Raw genomic sequence first — 19,353 nt, 5'->3', positions numbered from 1 at the left:
AAGTATAGGATTGGTTTGCCCAGCGAGGTGGTTAAGTCACCATCCCTGGATGTGTTTAAAAAAGGACAGGATGTGTTTAAAAAAAGACAGGACGGGGCACTTGGTGCCATGGTCTAGTTGAGGTGTTAGGGCTGTGTTGGACTCGATGATCCTGAAGGTCTCTTCCAACACAGCAACTCTGTGATTCTGTGACTTGATGATCCTAATGGGTCCCTCCCAGCTCAGCCCCTTCTGCAATTCTCACCCTTTGGCTCAGCCTTTATGTCCCCTCGAGGCACTGGCAGAGCTGTTGGGGACAGGGCAGCCCCAGCGTTCCCCTGTCTGTGACACCCCAGCGGTGACAGCCCCAGCGTTCCCCTGTCTGTGACACCCCAGCGCTGACAGCCCCAGCGTTCCCCTGTCTGTGACACCCCAGCGCTGACAGCCCCAGCGTTCCCCTGTCTGTGACACCCCAGCGGTGACAGCCCCAGTGTTCCCCTGTGTGTGACACCCCAGCGCTGACAGCCCCAGCGTTCCCCTGTCTGTGACACCCCAGCGCTGACAGCCCCAGCGTTCCCCTGTCTGTGACACCCCAGTGGTGACAGCCCCAGCGTTCCCCTGTGTGTGACACCCCAGCAGTGACAGCCCCAGCGTTCCCCTGTGTGTGACACCCCAGTGGTGACAGCCCCAGCGTTCGCCTGTCTGTGACACCCCAGCAGTGACAGCCCCAGCGTTCCCCTGTGTGTGACACCCCAGCAGTTACAGCCCCAGCGTTCCCTCCCTGCAGATGCTCCAAGGGAAGCGTCCAGAGCCGTGTCCAGTCCATGGAACTGAGCAGCCACTGCCCAGCCCGGCCTGGGCTGATGTGGATTCCTCTCCACACAGCTCGGGGAAGGTCCCCCTGGCCACCTGCACAGGACCACAGACAAGTGTCAGACACAGTTACAGAGCTCTGCCCAGAACTGCTGGAGAAGTCCATTATAAAAAAAAAAAAACAAACAAACAAAAAACAAAAAACCAAAACCAAAAACAAACAAAACCATACCAAAAGAAGAAAACCATCGCCTATATTGCCAGCTGGGGGCTATGTACAAAACACGAATAGGACGGGACTGCTAGGAACGTGTCTTGAGCCTTTTTATTTTCCAGCATCCATCTCATTACATGGTTATGACAATGGGAAGATGCCAGCAGCTCACATCCCATGCAGCAGACCAAGAACGTAATGTGACAACTTACTTTGTAAGTTTTTTGACTAATCACACAAAGCAAAAGCATATTGACAGTAGTTCTATCTAACCACTATAAGCACACATACACTCGGTTAAAACAATTCTTGCTTATTTTGAATACAATACCTGTTTGTAAGCCTTAAAACACAATGCACAGAGCTGCATTATTAAGCTTAGAACTTCCTAGTATCTTGCTAGATATACTTTTCTGCAGCTAAGGAAGTTATTCTAGACAAGCATTAATAGACAGACCATTGTTCCATTTGTCCTTACTTTTCTACTTTTTTAATAATTTTTCTGCTGACTTATTTTATGGCTAGTGCTTAACTCTAATCACAGTTCTGCTGTCTCTGAGGCCTGCCTTTTGCAGCTTTCCCAAAACCCTTTGATTTTATAAATTCGCACAACCTAAACAAAAAATACCCCCCAAGCAACAGAAAAAGAAACAAACAAAAAAACCTAAAAGCCAACAAAAACAAACAAATCAACCAAACAAAACAAAGAACAAAACACAGAACACACCCAAGGAAAAAAAAATCAAAACAAGAAAGAGAGAACTCCCCCCATCAGAGCTGTTCCATCCTTCAGTTGTCACACAAGACCTGTGGCTGCAAAAAATGTGAATTTATTGGGCACATTTGCAGGAAAAGCGGGTGTAGGACAGGCTCTCAACAGAACTGCTTTCAGCTGAGACAAAAAGGCCCCTCTGGCAGCTGCAGGGCCATTGCAAATGCAGAGCCTCAGCCCACAGGCCAGAAAAGGGCTCTGAGTTCCCCTTCCCCTGACACCAAACCCTGTTCCCAGGCTGCTTCACACACAGGATTCTTCTGCAGGACTGCGCAAAGCTGAGAGTGGGCTCTGGCTTCTCCATGTTGCGTGTCCTAAAGCTGCCTGGGAGAAGAAATTTCGGGTCAGCTCGGCTGGCACAATCCCTCCTGGCACAGGGCACAGCACCGGGAAGGGCTTTGCATACCGAGGCTTTGCTGCAGCCAAGGAAAGCTCCTGGCTCAGGGTCACCTTTGCTGCTCAGCCAGAGCCCCGAGTGCCCCAGCAGCAGCAGCAGCAGCAGAGAATGGCAGCATTGCCACGGACTGGCACAGGAGGGGAGATTTCCCCCTGGAGAGAGGCTCCTATTCCAGTTTTTGCATTCAGGCAGTTGCAGATGCCTCAGCTTTGGCTGCACAGCAGCTGGAAATGCAAGTCCGGGAGCTCTGTCCATGGCCAGCCCCAGCAGGTGACAACAAGGACAGGGCCCTGGCACAGTGACATTTGCAAGGAGCGCCTTCAGCAAGCGCTGGGGGCTGGGACTGTGTGCAGAAAACGCCCTGGAGGTCTCTGCAGCCAGGCAAAAGGAACAAAGTTTCAGTTGTGGTCTGGCTAGGAAGCACCAAAATCGACTGTTTTCCATTGCCGGGTGTTGTAGGAACCACAGAGGAGAGCCCAGGGGTCCAAGGAATGGAGAGCGGGGACTGTGCAGGAGCCGGAGCAGCGAGAGAGGCCGGGCTGAAGGTGCGGGGCGGGCACGGGCTGGGAGGGGGCCCAGCCCGGGGGTCCCGCAGAGCCTCCCTGCTCCAGAGCCGCAGCTGCGACAGCGGGGCAGCTGCCGGGATCGCTGTGCCAGGGACGGGCCGCAGCTGGGGCTTCCGAGGGGCTGGGCTGGAGCAGCTTTTTGTCCCCATGCACCGGGGGCATTGCCGCGGGGTTGGGGTCCCTGGGGAGGCGCAGCGAGACAGGGTGGCATTGGTTGGTTTGTGGATTTGGTGCTGGGATGTTTTGTTGGCGGCCCTGGGCGGGCTGTGGGAGCCGGGAGCGGCCGGGCGGGCCCGGAGCCTCCCCTCGGGCCGGGAGCCCCGGGCAGAGCTCTGTGCTCGGGGGCCGGGCCGGGCAAAGGCTGAGGGAGAGCGGGGGAAGCGCTGGCACAGAGGCCCCGGGCTCGCCGTGCCCCCTGGCCACGCAGCCGGGCTCGGGGCCGCCTCGCTCAGAGCCAGCCCCGGCTGCGGGGGTCCCGGGGCTCCCTGGGCAGGGGGCGGCGGGGGCTGCCCGAGCTCCGTGCCCGGCGCTGGGCGCGGCTGCCGAGGCAGCGGAGGATGCAGGGTCCCCCCGTGCTGGGGCGGGCTCTGCCCGGCCCAGGGGCTGCACTGTCAGCCCAGAGCCACCTGGGGATCACCCGGGACCGGCAGGGCTGGCAGGGAAACCGGCACTGGGGGGAGCAGAAACGGGCAATGCCAGAGCTGGGGGTGCTCCAGAAGCCTGGACATGTTGGCAGCATGGACAGGGGGGACCCATGGATACCCCAGGACCCTGAAACAGGGACCCCGGACAGTGCTGACCCCTGGGATACCTGTGATGCCAAAGTGGTGAGCCCAGAGAAGGAGGACCTGCGGGATTGCCAGGAGCCCCAGCAGCCCAGAGGGGGGAACACCAATACAAAGCTGACCTGCAGCAACCCAGACAGGGGGGCCTCCAGGAGCCCAAAGTGGAGACACCAGAGAGGAGAAACCCAGGGTTGAGTGTTTTGGTTGAATCTTAGTAATTTGTGTATTTTTGGGCACTGAATTTTAGTGTTTTGGAAGTTTACAAAGGCACCAGATTCCCAGTGACTTCTAGAGTGTGGAGGCGCAGGGGCCCAACATTGGAACTGTAATACCTCAGGGCAAAGGTGACCAGGGTCAGAGAGAGACACCCCTCTGAGGACAATGCTCTCACCATCAGCATTTGCAGGCTCATGGGAATGCAGCAGGCTTCATTGGTGTCACCCACTCCAGCTGCCCTTTTTCTTTATATGGATTCCCCCTAGAATGTTCTCCCCTCTCTTGTCCCCCATTGGTCCTGGTTTGCTGCAATGCTCCGCCCCTGTTACCTCATTGGTTCCCCAGTTGGCTGCCCCTCCTCTGCACCACCTGTGCTCAGTTCCCATTGGCCCTTGGCCCTCAGACCCGCCCCTTTCCCCCCTTACCAAACCCTGTGTCCTCAGCCCCATTTTGTCTCTGTGCCTGGACCCTCTGCCTTGCAATAAACTGCATTTGGAGCTGTGCGCACAGACCCGTCTCTGGCCTTGTCCATCAGCAGGTTAAGCAAGCGTGCTCCGGGCTCTGGGAGTGCAGGTTGCTCACAGGGGCTTGTTGTGGATGTGTCACAACACCAGAGATGGACTTGGGCAGGAGGAACACCGTAATCCAATGTAGTCATACACTGTATTTTCCCCCAAACCAGGATTTCTCATTCCCAAACTTTGGCTGGATGGAGGAGGAGGCTGTAAGGAAGAGGAAGATGCCCCGGGACACCCAGGCAGGTGAGGAGGAGTAAGTGCCCCTTTCCCTTTCTCATCTGCTCCATCTCCCAGCCCAGCAATGCCCCCGGCTGCAGGACAACCCCACTGCTGTCCTGCTGGGGATGCACTGGGGGATCTTCTTCCCTTTCCCAGCGGCATAGGGGCAAATCTCATCCTCACCTTGTCCTTCCTCCCCCAGACAAGGAGGTGAGGATGGAGACCAGGGAGGACAAATCCCCACAGAAGAACCTCGAGGAAGAGGCAGATTGGAGCGGCTCCACGGGGCAGGAATCCAACAGGGAGGAAAAGCTCCAGAGATGGCACAGGAAGAGGGGACCAAACCCAGCCCAGGGTGCTCTGAGGTGAAAGGCTGCACCCTGAGCCAGGAAGGTGGAGAGAGCTTCAGCCAGGGATTGGAGCTGGTGACCCATGAGCAGCTTCATGACGGGGAGAAGCCCTACAAGTGTTTGGAGTGTGGGGAGAGCTTCAGGCGGAGCAACGCCCTGATGAGCCACCAGATGATCCACACTGGGGAATGGGCCTGTGAGTGTGGGGAATGTGGGAAGGGCTTCAGCTGCTGCTCCCACCTCATCATCCACCAACGCATCCACACTGGGGAGAGGCCCTATGAGTGTCCTGTGTGCCAGAAGAGGTTCCAAACCAGCTCCAATCTCCTCCTGCATGAGAGAATTCACACACAGGAGAGGCCCTTCCGTTGCCCCGACTGCGGGAAGGGCTTCAAGCGCAACTCCCACCTCATCACCCACCAGCGAATCCACACTGGGGAGAGGCCCTACGAGTGTTCCCAGTGTGGGAAGAGCTTCACCCAGAGCTGTAACTTGAACAGACACCACCAGAGGCACAGTTAAGGGAAGGCCTATAAATGCCCCAACTGCAGAAGGAGCTTCATGCACTGCCCTAACTTCGTCCCCCCACTGGAGAGCCCACATTGGGAAGAGCCCTGGTGATCCATGGTCCCTGTGATCCATGCTGGGAAGACACTTGTAGCTTTTCCTGGTTCTGTCAATGATATGATGTGAGATTGAAGAACATGACGGTGTGGCCATGGCCATGATGTTACATTCAGTCCCACCTTAGGTTATTGCCAGGGGCAGGCAAGGGACTCTCTCTCTCGCAAAGAGGAGGGTGTCCTTTCCAGGCAGGAGGAAATATGTGGCCAGGAAGAGACGGTTGTTGATGTTGTAGTTTTCCCTGTAAATAGTTTTTGTTTTCCCTTCTGTTACCAGTATTGTTTCTCTTCCTGTTTGTTGTTTATCTCGTTGCTGTTCCCATTAAATTGTTCTTATCCCAGCCCAGGATCTTTGCCTTTTGTTCTTTCCATGGGAGGTGGAAGGGCAGCGAGTGGCAGCGTGGTTTTAGTGGGAGCAGGAAATTGGGGAATCCCATTCCTGAACCCTGGCCCATGGAAACCGAGCATCCCAGCTGCTCCCAGCCCTGGTGGCCATGGCAACAGCCTTGGGAGCGGGTCCCTGGCTGGGGCTGTGGGAACCTCTTCCCTCTGGTGCCCAGGGACAGGACTGGAGGGAACGGCTGCAGCTGAGTCGGGGCAGGCTCAGGCTGGATCTCAGGAAAAGGTTTTTCCCCAGAGGCTGCTGGGGCACTGCCCAGGCTCCCCAGGGAAGGCTCCCAGCTCCAGGGCTCTCTGAGCTCCAGCAGCGTTTGGCCAGCGCTGCCAGGCCCAGGCTGGCATTGTTGGGGTGTCCTGTGCAGGGCCAGCAGTTGGACTCCAGGATCCTGATGGGTCCCTCCCAGCTCAGCCAATTCTGTGGATCTGGGATCCCATGACCCTGGGGATGGGACTGCCAATGGTTGCCATGGCAACGGGCTCTGGCTGCAGGCCTGAGCTGGTGTCCATGGCAACCACTCCTGGCATGGGGTCTGCATGGAGCTGCCGAGGGACTGAGCACACAGGGGGCTGGGGATGGTTGCCATGGAAACTGACCATAGCAACAGGGGGCTGGGGATGGTTGCCATGGAAACTGACCATAGCAACAGGGGGCTGGGGATGGTTGCCATGGAAACTGACCATAGCAACAGGGGGCTGGGGATGGTTGCCATGGAAACTGACCATAGCAACAGGGGGCTGGGGATGGTTGCCTGCTAAGGATCAGATTTGTCACAAGCCCTCAGAGGGGTTCCACGGGGACTTTCCAAGAGTCTCCAGGCTGTTCAAGAGCTGGAATGTCACGGGCAGAGACAGGGGCTCCATGGACACCTCCCAGGGGTTTCTGGGGATTGTAAGGAGCCCTGTGGTCAGACGCAGTCACAGCCATTCCATGGTGACATCCCAGGGCACCTTGGGCTGCAAAGGCACCGATCTGTCACAGGCACTCATGGGGGTTCCATGGTGGCATCCCAGGAGTCCCCAGGCTGCCAAAGAGCCAGGATGTCCCAGACACTCACAGGGGTTCCTGTTATAGGCACAGCAGGAGCTTCAGGCAAAGTTTATTGGAGAAGATCCTGTTAGGTCATGAGGTGCAGAAAGGATCCCTAATAGCCCTCACAGATCCCCAAAAGTCACTGTGGAGTCAGAGATGACACAGACTCAGATCAGAAGGCTGAGAGCTAAAAGCCACCCGTTTATTCAATCCTCTTCTTTTATACCTTGGTTTGCTACAAGTGGACCTCATTGGTCATTTAATCAACATATTTCACGATTGGCTAATTAAGAAAACACCTTCCATTAAACAACTTTATGGAAAAAAACAACTTATTCCAAACACCACCTGTGGATAGTTACAATTCTTTCTCTCCAGCTCCCTGCAAGTTCCCAGACCAATTCATGGGAAAGGTTATCTTGCTTTCTCTGTCTCTGACCGGACTGTCATATCCACTCTCAAACATCCCCAAGAACCTCCAGGCTTTCTAAGCACTTTTTGTGAGAACAGCCTTGGAGCAGCTGGTTCCAATCCCAGCCCTGGACTTTTCAAGCGTTTGTGTGTAGAGAATTAATGAGGTGGAATTAATATTTTGTTGTGGTTTGACCAGGAAGTGAGTTTCTGGGAAAGTTGTGGTCAAACCAATCAGTGGCCAGATTTGAAAATTGCCACCAGGTGTGTTCACTGGGGACCTGGGTACGCCTCTGAGAACACACAGGGGTTAAAAGCAGAAGATTCCCAGAGGGACTCTCTCTTTTGAGTCCAGCCATGAGTTGATCTGACCTCCTCCCCTGGCCAGCTGCGTCTGGGTGGGGCAGGGGAGGCCATGCGGCCTGAGGGGAGGGAGGCCGGAGCCCTGCAAGGTGCAGGGGTGGAGGAGACCTGGGATGTTTCGGGCAGCACCCCCGGGAGAGAGTAATAGAGAGTCTGTGCTGGCTTGAAATTTGAGATCTTGTGCTGGCACCATGGCCAGGAGAAGAAGTGGGGGGGGCAAGGTGCCCAGGCGTGGGCAGACCACGGCCGAGGTTTTAATTCTTTTGTGTTGAGACAATGGAAGCTGTAAAAACACTGATCCTCCCCAGCTGAGAATTAAGAGGGAACGAAGGATGAGCAAATGAGAAGAAGGTTTGAGTGAATAAAGAAATGCCAGCAGATGAGAAGCACCCTAGATGGAGGAGATGATGGAGTGGACTGTTGGGCTAAACTTGTCTCTTACATGGCCACGGGACAGAACCAATTTCTTCCTGTAATGTAGAGACTGCACCTTGGGGGAGGTGGTTGGCCAAAAACCAAAAGTGACAAAGCTGTTGTAAGAAGAAGTAGAGGGAACAGAGACTGATGAGGAGGGTGTGGTGGAGCCCTCTGCCTTCAGAGGAGAAAGATCTCTGTTCACAAGGCCCTTTGGCCCCAAGGGGTGAAATATGGGGGGGACTGGTGTCCCAAATGGTGAGAGGCTGCCACTTCTTGAAGCTGAGCAAAGCATTGTTAAAAAGACCTAAGAAGCAGTTTGGATCCATGGACAGTGGTGAGAGCACTGGACATGGAAGGAAGATGGTCACCACGGCAGATTCTCTCTGGGCGGCTGCCACGTGTGACACGGAAGCACAGGAAGTTCCAACTGTGTTTCCTGGGGAGGCCCATGGTGCAAGAGGGAGACTCCTCTCTCCTGATGAACTGGGGGGAGATTGTGTGAGAGATGATATTGGACTGAGAAGTGAGTGTTAGAGAGGATTGAGTGTTAGAAAGGTAGAAGGAGGAAGAGTGTTTTGGAAGTGTTCCATTGTGGATTGTCGTGTGTAATTTTTTTTCCTTTTTATCCATTTTGTCTCTATGTTGTAGATTAATAAAGTGTTGGGGTTTTTTTCCGCTCCATTCCTAAGTTGGAGCCTGCTTTGTTCCGTTTCTGAGTCCCATCTCACGGTAACCATTTTGCAAATATACCTTTCACAGGGGCAATGGCATTGTGCCAGGGTCAAACCATGACACCTTTAAAGAATTTGTTTCACAGGATTAAGGATGGCAAACCTGAGATATTTATATAAATATCTATTATAGCAATGATGAAACAAAATGTTCTTAATCAGAAATATGTACACCAATATATAAGAGCTATAACATATTATATTGAATAGAGCACTTGGAAGTGATTTCAAAGCAACTGTGTTAAAGCAAAACCAGTTATTTAAGAGAGATTAATGTCACTCCCCCAGACTAATGATTGTGGGCAAATTCCTTTGGCTCAACCTGGAGAAGTGACTTTGAGGGATGTCCCCACTGCAGAGAATCTCCACAGCCCCAAGCAGGGAAATGGCAGGAGACGCTGCTGTTAAAATCTGGGACGGGGCTTCTCTAGTCTGAAGTGCTGCCCTGTCAGTCAGATGTGCCCAGGCTGGGCCAGCTCAGCAGCTCTGCAGAAGCTCTCAGTGCTGTCCCTTGGTTGTTCTTTCTCTGTGAATTATTCCATCCCTGCCAGTTTCCCTCTCAGGATGTTGGATTTTGGGATGGAGAAGTCTGCTTTCAGTATTATTCACCCCAAAAGCAACATGATCCTCCTCCTTAATTTCCCACTGGGGGCTTTGCAAACAGGGCCTTGCTGGAGATGTTGGAGTCCATTGCAGGCAGAGCCTCCTGCTCCAGCAGGAACTGCCTTTCCTGTGCCATCAGCAGGGCAGGTCCTGCTGCAGGAAAAGCCCCAGGCCAGCCCCAGCACAGGGAAGGGCTCGGGCACAAGGGCAGAGTGCCGTGCTGGGAGCTGTGTCAGGCAGAGCCTGAGGCACCAAAGGCACCTTGGCAGCAGCAGCTGCTTGCAGGGCATGGCCAGAAGCCTCCCTTGGCAGCCCGGCCTGGTGGCCAGCACTGCAGAGCTGCTGCCTCAGGGCTCATTTCTGCCTGGGCTCTGAAAAGCCACTTGTGCTCCAGGAGCCTGCCTGGGAAGCCATTGGCCCCAGCACCTTGGGGACAAGATATTGATGACAAAACTCTTCATGCCAGCAGAGACAAGGCAGGGACAGAGGAAAGGGGAGAGCCAGGCGCAGGGGACAGGGCTGCCATGGTGATGGCTGTGAGGTCCCTGCCCCTGCAGCAGCCTGGCTGCCCTCGCAGACATTCAGGCCAGAAATGTAGTGAGGGCACCCCAGCACATCAGAGAACCCTCACAACAGGAATTCTGTCCTTGGGGATGAGAGAGTTTCATTGGGTCAGGTTGCACAAAGTTCCTGCTCTTGGATAATTCCTGGGATGAGGAATCCACTTCTCTGGAAAAACAACTGCAGTTTTGTGCCACTCTCATCATTGTGAAATATTTCCTCCTTCTAACAAATGTAAATCCACCCTCATTCAGTTCAGAGATATTGAGCCTTGTTCTATAACTGCAAGATTTGGGAAAAAATTCCTTTGACTACTATTTTTCCATTTTCACAGACTTTGGAGAGGACCCAAAAATCTCCCAAGATGGGGTTTGGAGGCCTCATCACATAACCAGCAGGAGGAGGCTGCAGGCTCTGGGCTCACTGGTGTGGAGACTGAGGACAGAACAGGAGTAGTCCGGGAGGGATTGAAGGGTGGTTTCAGAGAGGCTGGAGCTTTCCTTCATAATGAGAATCATCCTGAGAAAGAGATAATGGCAAGGGTGGCTGAGGAGGCCCAGACTGGACAGCAGGAGAAAGGAGTTTCCCTGCCAGGGCAAGGCTGTGGTGCAACACATCCCCCAGAAAGAGCCTGGAGCAGTCCAAGGCTTTGTGTGGGCAGGCAGAGGCAGGCAGGAGGCAGAGCTGTCAGCAAAGGAAGGGGCCAGCCAGGTGGGGCAGCCAGGGGATGACAACAGCCTGCAGGGACAGAAGCACAGGTTTGCTCAGCATCAGAGACATCTTTCCCTTGCTTCTCCCTACCTGTCATCACTGCCTCCAGTGTTGTTCTCTGGCTGCAACCTGGGGACACTTTCTCAGTCCTGTCCCTCAGAAGGATTGGTTTAAAGTATGAGAAACTTCTGTGTTTCACTCTCTTTTTGAGTCCCTGAGAAGTTCTCTGAGCACACTCTGAGGGACTGAGTCTGATGCAAAGAGCACCAAAGCCCCAGAGGGTCATTAAAGTCCTGGTGCTGTGTCTGTGCTGCTGAGCTGGGCCGGGCTCCTGGCCCAGAGGCAGCTCCTGGCAAGGGCAGCGCTGCAGAGAGACAGCTCTGGCCAGGAGCAGCTCCTGGGCACAGCCCAGCAGGGCTGGGGCACTGCCAGGGCAGCTCAGGGACACCAGCAGGGCACAGACAGAGCTGACAGGGGCTCAGCACTGGCAGGGGCTGGGGGATGTCCCAGAGGGGGCTGTGTCACAGCAGCACCTCCATGGCTGTGGCCTAGAGGCACAGAGCAGCTGTGATGTCAGCAAGGGGCTGTGTGACAGCACAGAGTGGGCTGTGTGAGGTCACAGGTTGGGCTATGACATCACAGAGTTTGTTGTGTGAGGTCATTGATCAGACATGACATCATAGAGGGGACTGTGTGACATCACACAGCAGGCTGTGACATCATGGCATGGCTGTATGACACCATAGAGCAGACTGTGAGATCAAAGTGTGTGCTGTGACATTACAGATTGGCAGTATGACATCACAGAGAGGGTTTTGTGACATCACTGAGGGGGTTGTGACATCACAGAACTGTCTCTGATATCACAGAGGAGGATGTGAGGCCATGGAGCAGAGTCTGCCATCATGGAGGGTGACTCTGTGATATAAGAGAGTGGGTTGTGACATCACTGGTGACGGAGCGACATCATAGAGCAGGCTGTGACATCACAGAACAGACTGTGACATCACAGGGTGAGTTTGTGACATCACCGAATCTTCTGTGACATCACAGAGCAGCTTTATGATATCACAGACTGATATCCCAGCACTGGCCCTGTGATATCATGAAGGGGCTTTGTGACATCACAGAGCAATTGTGTGTGTCATCACTGAGTTGCCTGTGACATCATAGAGTAGGTTCTATGACATCATAGGCTGGACATCATAGAATGGATTCTGCCATCACAGGGTAACTGTGTGACATTACAGAGGGGTTCTGACATCATAGAATGGCTGTGTGACATCCCAGGGTAGGTTGTGTAATATCATAATATTAAATGTGACATCATAATGTGGGCTGTGATATCACAAATGGGCTGGGTGTCATCACAGGGCCTTTGTGACATCACAGGGAGTGTGTGACATCACAGATCAGCTGTGTGACATCACAGGGGCTGTGTGAGGTCACTGGGGAGGTCACTCTGCTCCAGCCCCCCCTCACAGTTCCCCCAGAGCAGTCCAACACTGCTTGTGCACAGCGGGGTCCCCTGACCCCCCAGGTCCCCCCACCCCCTCTGCTGCAGCCTCCCCCAGAGGATGTTCCACGAGATCGACCCCAGAGCCTGACACGGGGACGGGGGGCTGGGGCCCTGGGGTGGAACAGGGAGACAGGGACCCCCCAGCAGCGTCCTCATGTCTTATGAAAGAGGGCTTGAGAGCGCTGAAAAAATCCCCTGCAAGGGGTTAATATTAAGTGACAGAATGTCGTGGTTTGACCAGGAAGCGAGTTTCTGAGAAAGTTGTGCTCAAACCAATTAGTGGCCAGATTTGAAATTGTGACACTATGAGGGCCCATGGAATAAGCAAAGCATTGTGACTCTGAGAGGCCTCATGGAACCAGTGAGATCATTGTGACCCTGGGGGTCCCCACAGAACCAAGAGGACAGTTGTGATACTGTGGGCCCTCATGAAACCAAGAGGCCTTTGTGACACTACAGGGCTGCATGGAACCAAAGCTCCAGGGTGACACAGAGGGGCTTCCTGTCATCAATGGTCCATTGTGACATTGTGGAGCAAAGGAGACCATTGTGAAAACCCAAACCCCCAGGGTCCAAAGGGCCAGTGTGACACTGCAAGGTGCCATGGAATCATTGGGATCATTGTGACACAGTGGGGCCTTCTGGAACCATGGGTCCATTCTGACATTGTGTGACCTCACTGAACCAAGGGGCCAGTGTGACTCTGCTGAACCCCATGGAATCAAGGCATCATTATGACACTGCGGGGCCCCATGGATTCAAGGCACCATTGTGACACTGCAAGGCCTCGTGTAACCAATGTGTCATTGTGACACTATGGGGCCCCACAGAACCAAGGTGACACAGAACAGCTCTGGCTGGTTTGGCCTCCTGTAGACTGCCTGACTGGTCCAGCTGACCTTGGCATGTCACATCTTATCTGCTGCTGAAACACTGGTGCTCTGTGTGGTAAAGAACTCTCCTTCTCCTCCAGGAACATACAGCCACAATTGGGATTTCACCCCCAAATTTCCTTATATCTAGGCATTGTTCCTATAGGAATATTTCCAGGACAAGTCTGCCTGGCAATGGTTTCATGAGGGTTACCTCTCACCTGTCCCCAAAACACTGGGTAAGGCTCTGTGTTTTATCATAGCATGGGTTCCTGCTAGGTAATTAATAATTAGCATTGACAACTCCATTATTCCAGAAGGCTGATCAATCACTTTAGTATACTATACTACACTATTAAGAAAAACCCATCACCCTTGCAGGCTGTCCAATTCAGCTTTGACCAGATAGGTCAATTGAATTTGTTAAAATATTACCATCAAGTGCCCTCCCCCAGCACAACTAAAACCAAACACCTACAAACTAGAACCCATACAAAATAACCCTACAACTAAAATTAAACACAAAAAACCCCAAAAACCAACCATAAAACCAGTCCTAACACAACCCAAGCACAACTCCCACCAGAAGTTACCAGCAGGTCAGGTGTTAATCCTTTCAATACTTCAATCCTCCCTCGAGTAAAAAAACCCCAACAAAATACAAGTATATAAAAAAACAACATGAAACCATCAAAGTCAGTAAAGAAGAATTTAAATCCCAAATAAAAAAAAATTACAGAAAAAATACCTTAATCTTAAAAAGAAAATAATCTTAAAAACTATGGAGAAAAATCTCTTTTTCTTTATATCCACTTAAAATTTTAAACCTACTTTACCTTTCTCCTAATCCAATTTCACAAAAAATACATCAATAATTAACCGACAATAAAACCCACCACACTCATCAATACATTAACTAAGAAATCTCAAAATTAGAAAATCTTACATTAACAAACCAAAACAACTAATATATGATAATAAACCTTTTGCCAAAGTTTCTCTGATTTTCTAAAGTTGCTAGTAAAGGCTGTTTGGTTGTTTTGATCTCCTGAGAAACTCTTGTTGGTATTTCTCCAGTGAGCCCAACTCAGAATACACAAAGAATTGTAATTCCTTTTGAATATCTCATTGAGAGAGTTGTTTGGGGGATGGGAGTCAGGGCTTGTCTGTCCTACTTGGCACAGCCCAGGCAGGGCTTTCCCAGCCACATTCCACACTCCATTGCCCAGCTGGAGCCGCTGGTGCCTCTGAGTTCTGCTGGCCCAGCCCCAGGGACGCTCTCCTTGTCTGCCCATTCCCCCACGGTCTCTGGGCAGGGATGGCCTCAGTGGGGGCTGCTGACATCCTCAGCAACTTGGAGGCTGCTGCTGGATTTCACTGCTCCAGAGGCTTGTTCAGCCTTCAGCTCTTCAGTGCAGGAATTCAGTGTCCCGGGGCTCAATAACATTCAGAACACCTTAACAAGCCAAGCCTCTGGGAATAATTTGATTTCAGATTTCAAATAATTTGTGGTTAATTAGACAAATTCCAGGAGTGTATTCAAACTGAATATATTCTATATAAAAAGACAGGGAGAAAAGTTTTTTTAGGTCCTGTTTAGGTTATTTCTCCTGTAAATTCATTGATATATCCAATCTCCAATTGACATTTAATCCAAGTACCTCCTCATGCAGTTTGAATAGATATGAAAATCAAGACCCTTCATGGCTGACAATCAATCAGACTCTGTCCCTACCCCCTCCCCACCATTTCCCCCATCCAAGCCCTGGCACTCAGAGCAGCCTTGTGCAAATCTCAGCTCCCTCCAGCCTAGGCTGCACCTGCAGCTTTCAGCTCCTTGGCTCCAACTCCCACCTGCTTTCCTTGGAGAAGGAGCTGCCCCAGACACAGAGGTACGTTCGTTCCTTGTCAGCCAACAAAGCCAAGGGAAGGCACAGCTCCATCAAATGCAAAAGTCATTCTTCTCCCTGGCAGTGCCCTGCAGCTGATCCCCACAGCCTGTCCTGTTTCCTTCATCCCTCCTTTGCCAGGCACTTTCTGGGACAAGGGAGCTCTGCTCTGGCTATGGAGGGAGATCCAAGTGCAGCCACTGGAGTGGGAACCACAACTCATCAGGTTTGTGTCCTTTGAGGGAGCAGGAATTGGTGAGACTCAGAGGCACAGAAGGGTTTCTCTTGATGGCCAATATAAAAAATGTGAACATGATAAAATTTAATAAATTTAATAAACATGAAAACCCTTCCCTGAGCTCCTTGTGACAGCAACATCTGATATGTCCACTATCGACAAGGGATTGCCATATGGAAAGGATTTTAGACAAAGACATAAAGATATAAAAGATAAAAACACAACTAAGATGCTGACTAAGAAGGTATTTAAAGTTTTGAAAAATTGGGCAACTCCCTGATGCTCAAAGCATGAAGCCAGTCAAGGGAGACACATTGGAATAACCAGAGAACAGCTGCAGGAGGAAATCTGGGAACAACAGGAATTACATAGATCCAGCTGCTCTAAATGAAGAGCTGTCCTTAGGCATGGCCATTTAACCAGGAGAGCTGGAGACACCTAAAGGAAGAGGGCCGTGAAATACTAGACTGAATGTTGCTGGCAAAGCTAGAGGGGAAGATCAGTATTTTTTCTCCTGCCATCAGTAGAAGAATCCATGAGATCCAGGAAATTCCTGTTCCTGGTGGGAATACTTTGCCATTTCTTATAAGTACTCAAGTAATCCAGATAAGAAATATTTTCTGGTATATTGTGAAATTAACAGGTATTAAAACCTGTGCCCCTTTCCAGGCAGACATCAGCTGTGTGCTCATGAACAGGCAGTGCCACTTGTGCCCTGAGGTGCCCAGCTGGGATTGGATCTCTCTGAGAGCACCTGAGGGAGAGCAGAGCACCTTTCAAGCTGCAGGTCCATGCCAGCCCCCAGGGCTCCCGTCCCATTAACATCTGCTCTGCTGCCAATCACAGCTGGGATAGCACCGCCCCTGCTGTGTGATTGACAGCTCTGCCAGGGCTGGGGGCGGGGCTCTGTCCCACCACAAACCAAGGCCTGACCCAGCCCTGGCCCCACACGGGCATTTCGAGCATCCCGAGGTGTCTCGGGACATCGATCTCATCCAGACTCTGACAGCAACCACGGTGACACTGCTGAACCTCATGGAGCCAAGGGTCACTGTGACAATGCGGGTCCAAGGAAACTATGGTGGGACTGTGGAACTTCATGGAATCAAGGAAACCATTGTGCAATTCAGGGGCCCTGTGGAAGCAAGGGTCAATGATCAAACTGTGGGGCCCATAGAAACAAGGAGCCATTGTGACACAGCAGGGCCGCATGGAGCCAAGGGACCACTGTGACTCTGTTGGAGCTCCTGAAACTAAGAAGCCATTGTGACATTGCCAGACTTCATGGAATCAAGGAGACCATTGTGATGGTGTGGGGACCCATGATATCAGCAAAACATGGAACAGGTCTGCCTGCTTTGGCCTCCTGGGTCCTGTCTGACAGGTCCCGCTGAATTTGACATGTCAAGGTCCACTTCTCATCTGACTGTGAAACACTGGGCTCTGTGCTTTCCTTCCTATGGAAAAGAACTGTCTTTCTTGTCTAGGCTCCCATGGCTTAAATTAGGATTCCACCTCTAAAATTCCCTATATCCAAGGCTTTCTCCCAGATAAAATCTGCCAATACAGTCAGGTCTGGCTAGCCTTGGCCTCTGGTGACTGCCTCTCATCTGCCCCTGGGGCTTGGCTGTTTTCTTCCTGTGGAGACCACTGAGACACTGTGGGGTGTTGTGGAGCCAAAGGGCATTGTTACACTGTAAGAACTTGTGGAACCAAGGGGATCATTGTGACACTTTGGGGTCTTGAGGAACCATGGGATCATTGTAACACTTTGGGGTCTTGTGAAATGCAGGGCCATTGTGACACTGCAGAGCACCATGGATCCAAGGGGCCCTTGTGACACTGTTGAGCCTCACAGAACCAAGGACATCATTGTGGTTCTGTTGAGTGGCATGATCCCAAGGGGCCAGTGTGAAGCAGCAGGGCTTTGTGGAACCAATAGGCCATTGTTGCATTTCAGGGCCTCGTGGAGCCAAAGGGCCGTTGTGATCCTGTGGGGCACCGTGGATCCATGGAGACCATTGTGGCACTGCAAGGCCCCATGGAATCATTGTGACACTCTGGGGCCCCAGGGAACCAAAGAGCCATTGTGACCCTGCAGGGCCTCATGGAGGGAAGGGGTCATTGTGACACTGTGGGAAGCTGTGGAACCATTGTTGCCCCAACAGAACCAAGGGACCATGGTGACACAGCAGGGCTTCATGGAACACAAAGACCATTATGACACTGTGGGGCCTTTTGGAACCATGGAGACCATTAAGATCCTTAAGGACTTGTGTAACCAAGGGGCCATTATGATGCCACAGGACATCATGGAAGCAAGAGAACCACTGTGATGTTGCAAGACTTCATGAAAGCATAGAGCCATTGTGACACTGCAGGGCCCTATGGAACCAAGAGAACGTAGAATAGGTCTGGCTGCCTTGGCCTCCCAGAAGTCACCTGACAGGTCTGGCTGACCTTGGAATGTGGAAGGCCGCTCCCATCTACCCCTGAAACACTGGGGCTCTGGGCTTTCCATTGTACGGAAAAGAACTGTCCAACTTTTCCAGGCATCCATGGGCAAAATTAGGATTCCACCTCCAAATTTCTGTGTATCCAAGGATTGCTGCCAGAGAAAAGCTGCCAGGACAGACAGGTCTGGATGGTCTTTAACTCCTGAGTGCCAGCACTGACCTGTTTTCCAAACACTGGAGAGGGCTCTATGCTTTTCTCTTTGTGGAAAAAATCCTCCTTCTCCAGGCACAAATGTCTGAAATTAGGATTCCACATTCATAATTTTGAATATCCAAGGGTTGCTCCCAGACAAACCTGCCAGGACAGACAGGTCAGGCTTGCCTTGGCCTCTGGTGGCTGCTGTTCATCAGCTCCTGAAACCTGAAAGGTTCTGTGGTTTCCTTCTTATGAAGACCAATGTGACACTTTGTGAAATGAAGGGGCCATTGTGACACTGCAGAGCACCATGGATCCAAGGGACCATTGTGACACTGTGGAGCCTCGTGGAACCAAAGACATCACTGTGGCTCTGTTGGGCCCCATGGTCCCAAGGGGCCAGTGCAAAGCAGCAGTGTGGGAGTTAGCCCGGCTGTAACTCAGAGTCAGCCAGATTTTACCCCAAAAGAGCCCAGCATGAGGTTCAAGCCCTGGGAGTCATTTGTTTAACTTAGGATGAGCATGTGAGATCTCCCGTAAGTCTTTAGCCTTGTTGTTCTAAGTTGTCCTAATTCTGCTTCCCTACTGGTTACTTGTTTCCCCTATATGGGTATTGTTCTAGTTCTCTAGCCCCAAGTGTATATGTTGTTGCTTCCCCTTTATCTCAGGTCCTTGGATCCTGCCCTTCGTACTGTGCTCAACTTCTCCATATTTATTGTTTTTCACCCCGTTATTGAAGTTCTTTTTGGGCAACTCCATTGAACCCGCTCCTTTTCCTATTTTGCAGGTGAGGTTTGTCGCAGCCACCCTCACTGCGACATTTGGCCTCTGAGCAGGGACCCTGACATTCAGTTACGTCAGCTGGGGTAAGCTGAGAGATAGGCCAGGCTCCCCGGGATTGTGGATTGTGCCTGGCCTGGTGGATTTCCCATCACTTCGAGGGACCTGAGCCAGCAATGGTGGGGACGATGACGGTTTCCTCCTGTGGAGGATTGTAGGTGGGTTTGGGAAAATGCAGGACATTTATCACCCATTTTGCCACCGTGTTTTTTAAAATACGAATCCACATCCCATACTTGATTTGGGGCGTTCCGCTGGCTGTTCCCCCCAAAGTGGAGAAGGAGAAAAATGCATGGCCAGTTGTCCAAAGTAGAAAGGAGCTTATATGGACACTTTAAGTTAATTTTCACTGATCATGACAAAATATTTTCAAAGAACAATTTAAAATCAATTGTGAGGTTGATCATTAAAAATTTTCCAGACACTTATGCTGACGAAATCCATACTACCAAATTCTGTGACTCTGTGGGATTTAAATTGTACAACCTTTCAATCAAAAGGGACCCCATTGCACCCCGTATGCTCCCCTTCTTCTACACCATCCTTGAGACACTTCACCAGCAAGCTGTGTGTTGAAAACTTGATCCATCAGTCACTCCTAGCCCGGGACCTCCCCTGAAACCTGCCTTTCTTGGACTTTCCATGATGGTCCAAGATGGCAATGG

At 51.8% G+C, this 19,353-nt stretch overlaps 1 protein-coding gene across 5 annotated transcripts; it reads left to right on the top strand.

The window, feature by feature from the left end:
- Positions 1-2,579: 2,579 nt before the first annotated feature.
- LOC135287706 (zinc finger protein 397-like) lies at positions 2,580-5,793 on the top strand. Of its 5 annotated transcripts, none has more exons than XM_064400929.1 (3): positions 2,580-2,720; positions 4,425-4,513; positions 4,682-5,793. In XM_064400929.1, the coding sequence occupies exons 1-3, from the start codon at positions 2,667-2,669 to the stop codon at positions 5,349-5,351; spliced, it is 813 nt and encodes a 270-aa protein (XP_064256999.1). In that variant the 5' UTR covers positions 2,580-2,666; the 3' UTR covers positions 5,352-5,793. The 5 variants fall into 5 exon arrangements, 2 of the variants coding, with proteins under 2 accessions (XP_064256999.1, XP_064257000.1); XR_010351259.1 differs by having other exon boundaries at positions 2,590-2,720; positions 4,425-4,503; XM_064400930.1 differs by lacking the exon at positions 2,580-2,720 and adding an exon at positions 3,450-4,315.
- The last annotated feature ends 13,560 nt before the right edge of the window (positions 5,794-19,353 follow it).

The sequence above is a fragment of the Passer domesticus genome, chromosome 30 (genome assembly GCF_036417665.1).
Source record: "Passer domesticus isolate bPasDom1 chromosome 30, bPasDom1.hap1, whole genome shotgun sequence".
Classification (NCBI taxonomy): Eukaryota; Metazoa; Chordata; class Aves; order Passeriformes; family Passeridae; genus Passer; species Passer domesticus.
This window is presented reverse-complemented; position numbering and strand designations above follow the sequence as displayed.